The sequence below is a fragment of the Oreochromis niloticus genome, linkage group LG19, assembly GCF_001858045.2.
Source record: "Oreochromis niloticus isolate F11D_XX linkage group LG19, O_niloticus_UMD_NMBU, whole genome shotgun sequence".
In the NCBI taxonomy this organism is placed as follows: Eukaryota; Metazoa; Chordata; class Actinopteri; order Cichliformes; family Cichlidae; genus Oreochromis; species Oreochromis niloticus.
This window is the reverse complement of record NC_031983.2, coordinates 7,368,483-7,376,580: the sequence shown is the minus strand read 5'-3', so window position 1 is coordinate 7,376,580 and position 8,098 is coordinate 7,368,483. Positions and strand designations below refer to the sequence as shown.

The 8,098-nt window shown below is 39.8% G+C and overlaps 2 protein-coding genes across 3 annotated transcripts; one reads left to right on the top strand and one right to left on the bottom strand.

The window, feature by feature from the left end:
* The first annotated feature begins 66 nt into the window (after positions 1-66).
* On the top strand, positions 67-5,183 carry LOC102082980 (GTPase IMAP family member 8). 2 transcript variants are annotated; one of them, XM_005453379.4, is made up of 4 exons: positions 67-229; positions 938-1,027; positions 1,170-2,009; positions 2,420-5,183. In XM_005453379.4, exons 2-4 carry the CDS (start codon positions 1,018-1,020, stop codon positions 3,130-3,132), a joined length of 1,563 nt encoding a protein of 520 aa, XP_005453436.1. In that variant the 5' UTR covers positions 67-229; positions 938-1,017; the 3' UTR covers positions 3,133-5,183. The 2 variants fall into 2 exon arrangements, with proteins under 2 accessions (XP_005453436.1, XP_025756613.1); XM_025900828.1 differs by having other exon boundaries at positions 67-1,027.
* cfd (complement factor D (adipsin)) lies at positions 4,845-6,692 on the bottom strand. The gene is made up of 5 exons (XM_003447771.5): positions 6,545-6,692; positions 6,279-6,435; positions 5,862-6,003; positions 5,458-5,748; positions 4,845-5,322 (listed from the first exon to the last, which is right to left on the bottom strand). Exons 1-5 carry the CDS (start codon positions 6,600-6,602, stop codon positions 5,143-5,145), a joined length of 828 nt encoding a protein of 275 aa, XP_003447819.1. The 5' UTR covers positions 6,603-6,692; the 3' UTR covers positions 4,845-5,142.
* Between the last annotated feature and the right edge of the window lie 1,406 nt (positions 6,693-8,098).

Here is an 8,098-nt window from a genome sequence, read left to right as displayed (position 1 = left end):
TGATTTGATTTACTCCCGACACAGTTTTATAGTATCTCGCTTCGTGTCGGACACACCAATCCATTATAAGAAATACATTTTTCGGGTTTTAACAAACGATGCCCCCGTTTTCACGTCTTAGTACGGTCTTGTTTTGGGCCGTTTTGACAGCAGCTGGCAGTCTGCTGTCAGCCTTTAGTGATGCTGCAATCCTTCGGCAATCACGTACGGGGGAAAACTGCTGCATACTGTAGTGTGTTTTTATTCTAACGTGGTGTGTTATAATATAGCCATGTGTTATTACTGCTCATTCCATGGTTTCTTGGGGATTTTTTTTCCTTGGAATTTTTATTAGTAGTAATTCATCGGAGATGAAGTGTTCACAGGCTGTTGAACCACAGTATATTTGGCATGCCATGACTCTAAAGTACACTTATGTTTCTCGACGGTCTGCAGTGTAGCTGATTCAGCTGTTATCCAGATTTAAAAAAAAATTACAGGATGTTTTGCAGACTGGCTCCATGGTGCAGAGGGCAGTAAATGATTAAAGTAGGAAAGGGAAACCGGATCAGGCAAGCTGATTATGTGTTTGCAAATTCCCATAATGGTTCCATTTAAAATTGTTCACCTTGTGCAGACACTGACATTATGAGCGCTTCAATCTCAGGAGGAAGCACGTTATCTTAGGCCTGTTGTTGTTATGTGAGGTAGAGAATTGAGCATTTTAAAGTTTAGCATGAAAAACTGCTTTGTGCACAAAAAGTATTTGAAGCACAATAGTAATGCTTTTTTTTTCTTTTGTATTCTCAAACCTAAAGTAAAGCACAAGGAAGATATATGTTCATGCAGGCGTGAACGGTGGAATGCACTTCCTTGACAGTAGAACTTGTAGTGCCACATAATGTTGTAATCCAGAAGCATCCTGTTTTAACTTTTTCCTTTGTAACGCTTGTTTCAGAGCCTGAGTGTCTAGTTTCAGGTGTTATCTTGAGCTGACAAGGATCTTAGTGCAGACTTGCTGGAGCACCTGCAAAAGACATGGCTAACAGTGAGTAATTGTATTTTTCTTTTACTATACAGTCAAATCAGTGACTAAATGGTTTACAAAGCAATGCAAATTATTTTAAACGTTAGATCCTAAGGATGTGTTGGGTTGTGTACTTAAAAGTTGTTATTGTTTTGTTTGACAGACAGTGTAACAGATATAAGACAGATTATGGTGGTCATATCAATGGTGGAAGAATGGTCTGCTCTGAAATCTCTGCCTCAGGATAGCTCTGAGGATGAAAGTCACAAGTTAAGTTTTAGATCTCTGGGATCAAACCAAGTCTGTGACTTGACTGTGGAGGATCGCTCGATCAGCTTGCACTATGCAGAGTTAAAGGAAGACATGACAGAGGAGAGCATCCGTGAGACAATCGATAGCTGCTTCAAGTCTTGCACAGAGGGAATCAGAACATTTCTGTTGCTGATCCAAGGCGGCTGTTACACAATGAGAGAACAAAGACTGACAGAGATCCTTCAGGCCCACTTTGGAGCTGAGGCTTTAAAATACCTTATTGTTCTCTCTGTGGAAGATGGAAAGGTTGTTGACACATTAAATGACGCCCTGCTAGATTTGATAAATGTATGTGACGGCAGGTACTGCCGGGTTAGGTCCTCTGCTCCGGGTGGCGGGCTGCACGCCCTGCTCGAGATGGTTGACTACATGATGACTGAAAATAGCGTCACAGGTTACACTGAAAGCATGCTAAGTGAATCCATGAAACGTAGCACAGAAGACTCGGCCATGAACATGCTGAAAAGGAAAGTACACGAGGCAGAAGAGAAGGAGCAAGCTTTCATGCAGCTACTTCAACAACAGGAGCAGAGAAGAGCCAGGGAGCTGGAGGAGCTGAAAGCAAAGCACGCTGAGGAAAGAAAGAAGGAGGGAGCTGAACAAAAGCAGTATGAGGCAAAAAGAGAGAGCCTTGAGGAGGCTGTAAGAAGCCACAGAGCCATGTTGCAACTTCAGATCAGTGCCCCTGATGGTAAGAGCTATTTCCATTTGTTCTGGTGTTTTAAAACTAAAGTTGTCAAGATGAATAAAAATACAGAGCCATAACTTTCCTGTACACCAAAGAGTTGTGAATACATCGTCCAGCATCTGCTGGAAGAGGTAAAAGTGATGTTAATTTCCCCTAGGGGGTGATAGAGTTACATTTTTATGTGGATATTGTTATAATCTTTAGTGTTAAAAATTCAGTTTGACACATGTAAAACCAGAAGAACATGATAGACCCCAACAGGGGAAATGGCCCACCACAAGTTATAGATATTATAATATAGGGGCTGTAGCTAGTGTGTAATCATATTTTCAACATTTTCATGAGAGTTGTATGGTCTAATTTTCTGTAGGTGTTTTCTAACAGTCATTTTCCATTTAATTTTTGGCTTTCAGATGATGAAAAGAATAAGATCTCTGTGATCTTGCTGGGTCTCACTGGCAGCGGTAAGTCTTCTGCTCTGAATATAATCCTAGAGAGAGCAGGTAGCCAGTACTCAATTAACGGATCCACTCATGAACCGGCCCTACCGACCGTGTCTTGTGAGAGAAAGAAGGTATACGCAGCAGGGAGGAAGCTCATCCTCGTCGACACCCCTGAGCTGTGGGATGAAGACGGGGTGGAGAATGTAGAGCTGGTGAAGGACTGCCTGGCTCTGGCCTTACCTGGGCCCCATGTTTTCCTGCTGGTGCTCCAGGTGGGACGCTTCACCCAGGGAGAATGCGAGATGTTCGGACACCTCCAGAAGATCTTTGGACGAGAATTCGCAGAGCACGCCATCGTGTTGTTTGTTCAATTCGACAATAACAAGTACAGGCCTCAGAAAATCAACAACTATGTTGCTGGTGCTCATTCAGCCCTGCAGGATCTTATCCGGAAGTGCGGGAGCCGTTATTATGAGCTGAACATTACAAAATCCCAGAATGCTTTGAGCTATCCTCAGGTGAAAGATTTGCTGTCCGGGATCAGTAAACTGGTTGCCTCACACGGAGGACACCCCCACATAGTGAAGAGATTTTCTTTGCAGGAGCTGCAGGAACGAAACAAAGTGATTGAAGAGAGGAAGGAAGGGGCACTGGAAGTGAACTACTTATTAAGAGAAAATTAATTTCTCGTCTGTCATAAAAAGGGGAACACTGCATGTGGAAAAGCAGAATATTGTTGTACCCTAGAGCCTTGAACCTCTCTGAAGTTTCCTGTTTGGTAGAAAAAAACATGTTGATTCAGCTTTGATAAATGAGCTGCAAGTGTAGATGTTTTAAATTGGACTGAATTACATTACACATTTGTTTCCTTTATTTGATACTCATGTGGTAGCATGGTTTGCTTTTGAAGGTTGAATCACTTTCAGAAAATTGTCCTTATAACCTTTTTTATTATCTTAATAAGCTTTCTATTTTAAGTGAACTAGCTATGAATACCTTTAAATGAGGAGTGTACTTTCTTTTACAAAAGTGAGCCACTTGGTAGAACACAATGGGAGTGGTGATGATGTGGTTTTGATCAAGCTAAACAAATCAGTGGAGCACGTCGGGAACTCCTCACATACCTGCTTGTCTGCACAGACCAGTGAAAGGAGGAAAAGAAAAAGTACATGTGCTCTTTTTATTTGCTTTTGGACTTCCTCACCACTGGTATGAAGACTGGCAAGTTTATGAGATCTGTTGTTGTTATCTTGATTGCCTGAGACTTGAAGACAATTTTATAAATGTTTCCACTTGCCAATAAGCTGACACAAAATCATCAAAATTACAACAGTGATGCATAAATTGTTTAGATGACATCGTGGCGTTGTGTTCCAACGTTGGAAACTTTGGCTTTTAACCTTATTTTCAGTTAGTCTGATCTATAATTGTTTGTCTTTGTACTCACAAAGTACATTTGAAACTTTATTGCCAATAGCACAACTACAGGTAGTATTAAACAAAACTAAACAAAAGGAAAATGCACCGGCCAACTGACGGTCGGCTTCATTTGAAATATAGTTTAGCTACAAACAGATAAATTAACTGTAGATAGAACAAAGCTTTTATCCCCCAAAGTTCGAAATGGATCATAATCATAATCAAGGTAGACAGTAATAATAAGTGTCCATGTTCTTATAATTTAAAGTAATTAAAGCTGTATAATATATCTGGTATTTTCTGATATCTCTGTCACTCACTTTTTAAAAATATAAATGTTTTGTTGTTGGAATACATAGATGAAATCATAATTCGATATTGGTTGGATCCCTTTTCAGAATGCCACAGTCAGTGTGTTTTGTGATGTGATGTCTAATTTTTAGATGTCTATACAAGTCACCTGGGAGTAAGCCAATTATTTTTTCCTGGAGTTGATAATGTGAACACGTTTCCATCAAATAATTGGTTAATTCTTAAATTTTGGCCTATCTTCTATTAACAATAACAAGTATAGAGGGGGAAACTTGATATTTCCTAGTGAACAGTAGGCATGGTCCATGACCTGCTACTTTCCTCTTTAATTGCATGCACTGCATTCCATACCTGCAGTGTTTGTTTAACCCGTGTATTACTTTAATTTTCCTCTGAGACTGTTGACTAAGACATTGCACTGTAGATTCCTGGAGTTCTGTTTAACAGAACCAATCTCTTCATCCTTACTACTGTTCTGAGCTGGGCTGCCCAGTAATACTATCTATCTATCTATCTATCTATCTATCTATCTATCTATCTATCTATCTATCTATCTATCTATCTATCTATCTATCTATCTATCTATCTATCTATCTATCTATCTATCTATCTATCTAATCACAGCTGTTGCTTTTTCTACAAGGTGGTACAGGTATAACACGAGACATGTACTATGTTTTTATTAATTCCATAATACAGCAATGTGCTAAATTATGTGATTGTTATTATGATGCTAGAGAGGGTAAAATGGAGGCAGACAATTCTCTGTGGCGACGCCCATAGAGGGAGCAGTCAGGAGCAGTAGAAAAAAATAAAGACGTTTACATACGTTTTTGTCATTTGCCACACATTGATGATCTGCTCCTACAGACATGCATTAATCATATATATATATATAATAACATAGTGACAGATACATAGTCAGCTGTAGCTAAAAACTTGAATGCAACGTCTGCTTTCATTTATGTGCTCTGGTCTTGTGCTGCGGCTGGCTGTGGATTCATGATGTTGTCAATCCATTGAGTGTAGTGAGAGATGATAGTATAAATTCCAGGCTTTTTTGTTTGGCCGCACTTTTTTCCGCCATTTGAGGTGATGCCCACCACAACGCCATTATAGAGCAGAGGACCTCCAGAGTCCCCCTGAATGACCACGAAAAAGAAGCAGGAAAAAAAAGCACAAGTTTAGGATCAGTAATGCAATCTAAACCAGCTGTCTAACAACTGTTTTCACATTTCACCATATATGTTTAGTAGAATAAAGGAAGTAAAACTTACATCACAACTGTCCTCATTCTTATGTGGTTGGTTACAGGGGTCTGCACATACTTTATGTGCACATATCATGTTAGTGGTGAACTTTCTACCAAAGTAGTCGCTGCGTCTGCACCGAGCTGGGCTAATCACCTCGACAGTCACCTCTTTGAGTTTATCTGGTCTGGCCCCCAGGTTGTCAACCGATCCCCAGCCAGCTGTTTCGACCTCGTTACCGGTTTCGGGGTTTGTGCCTCCGGCACGCAGAAATTCCACCGCTTTAACTGCTTCGGAAATGTTAAATGGACGATCCAGCTGCAAAAGCCCCCACAGATAATGATTCCAAATATATCACTGTTTTGGTTTACTGTTATAGACTCTTATTTCTGAGTATTCAGATAGTATAAGGGCATAGCATATGCACTTACCTTAATTAAAGCAATGTCATTGTCATAATTACTTGGGTTAAAATCTTGGTGATTGTGAAGCTCCAAAATGTCAAAGATTTGCTTTGTCTCTTCAGGTTCACTCAGAGAATGGACACCGAGCACCACCTTCCTTCCATTTGGTCTTAAAAAAGAGCACAATAGTGTTATAGTATTGAATAATCATCAAGAAAAATAATTATCTACTACATAAAAGCAAACTCTAAATGCTTTTGTAGAGTCATTGAGCAAATTTAAACATGAAACTTGAACAAGCACATGAGAGATTATTGCCCAAGCAAATACAAACAAACGCAATCCAAACAGCACCAGCTCTAAATGGAAAATATCATGCTAATATGATTCTGATCTTGCACTTTTTTTCATACATTTGTCACACTGTAAAAAACGTTGCCTCACCCTGTAGGTAGACAGTGCACTGCAGTCATCACCCACTGATCTGCTACCACAAAGCCTCCGCATTCATGTTTCAGATTCTCCCCTTCTGGCACCTGGATGGAAGCCATGTAGGGCCGAGAATGCGGTGCTGCCTCCCTGCCACCGATTATGCCCGCACCTGAGATGAAGAAGCATATTATTCTTTTACAGATGCGCAAAATATTAATAGCAGAAAAATAACATCTGAAATGTTGCACCAAAAAACAGATAAAGCAGCACAGACGTACTCTCTGAAATGAGGGCGACAACAAAAACAGCAGCACCCACGAGCACCTTTGACACCATGATGTCGCTTTAACTGACACAGAACCAGCATGTGTGCTGTTTTTAAAGGCTTTCACTTGGAACAAAGGAAGCCAATATTACGCAAAGCACAAGTGGGAGTCGGGCCATCCTCCCATTCTCTGTTTCCTGGAATGAAAAACAGGAAAACATAAAACATGTTCTTGAGGTCTTTGCTTCATTGCATGGCTTTTATTTTTTTGCCATTGTTTTTGCTTGGAATTCCTATATGTGACTTTCCCTGATACAGTCATATTATTCTTATGACTTCTTATGACTTTGGGTTCATAAACATAAAACTCAGAGGAAAGCATCATGTTCCTCTTTGATTTCTGTAAGAGATGCAGGAAAATATGGCGAGAAAATGTATTGCAAAGCATTCTGAGGCAGAAATTCCAGCATGTGTTGAAAATATTTGCAAAGCTTCGGCATCTTGGCTCAGACTTTAAATATACCCACTGCAAAAAGACACAATTCCTAATTTACGCCCTTACCAAGGAAATCATATATACAGAGGCACAGTATTGCAAAATATAAATCAGAAACAGAATGGATGAAATATCTTTGTAGGTTTGAAGATCCTTCGATGATTTAAAACTTTGTTTCTCAACTCTGAAATTTACGACATGGCGAGCTGAGTAGTGCTGCTTTCAATGAAAAAACTTTTTTTTTCCAAAAAAACTTCACTTGGCTGTGCTGTGTTTAGAATGATAGACTAGGCCATTTCCAGTACATTTTGACTCAACTCACAGTTAAAATAATAAGTCTGTTCCATCAGTACCTAAGGAGACATTAACCCTCTCCAAACTTTAACAGAAAGGTAACAGTAGATTGATAACATGCCAAAAATGCGAGCCTGGGAGATCCATAGTGAAACTCAGGAACGTGATACTGCTATTTACAGTAAAAGCCACTTGCAATGGTATGTAATTGTGTCTTTGTGTGATGTATGATGCCGCCTAAAGTCTCTAAAATCAGCAGAAGCACAATCACTTCGATGTTGTCCCTGTCAACACATGGTTCACATCAGGATGTCATCTGACACAGAGGTTTGTGTACTGCGCACACAGAGAACTAATTGTAGTTTTCTTAACAAATCCCCTCATATATCAGATATAATTAGGTGTTTTGCTGTGATTGTTGTCAGTCATGGGCACACTGAGGCAAATTCCTAACGATGACATGGCAAAAAAGTATTGAATCCTTGATCTTAATATTACACTCATATTTCTAGTTGTATTTAATTGTTTTTTTTCTTTACATACTTGTCAAGGCTCTCGGTTGCTTAATCTTAAACTCCTTCTGGGTGGAGTTTGGACAGAATTATCCTGCTCTGAACGTTTCTAGTTGGCTGATTTGGGGGGAAGACAGTCAAATGGTAAATGGCCTGTATTTGTATAGCGCTTTACTTAGTCCCTAAGTACCCCAAAGCACTTTACACTACATTCAGTCATCCACCCATTCACACACTGGTGATGGCAAGCTACATTGTAGCCACA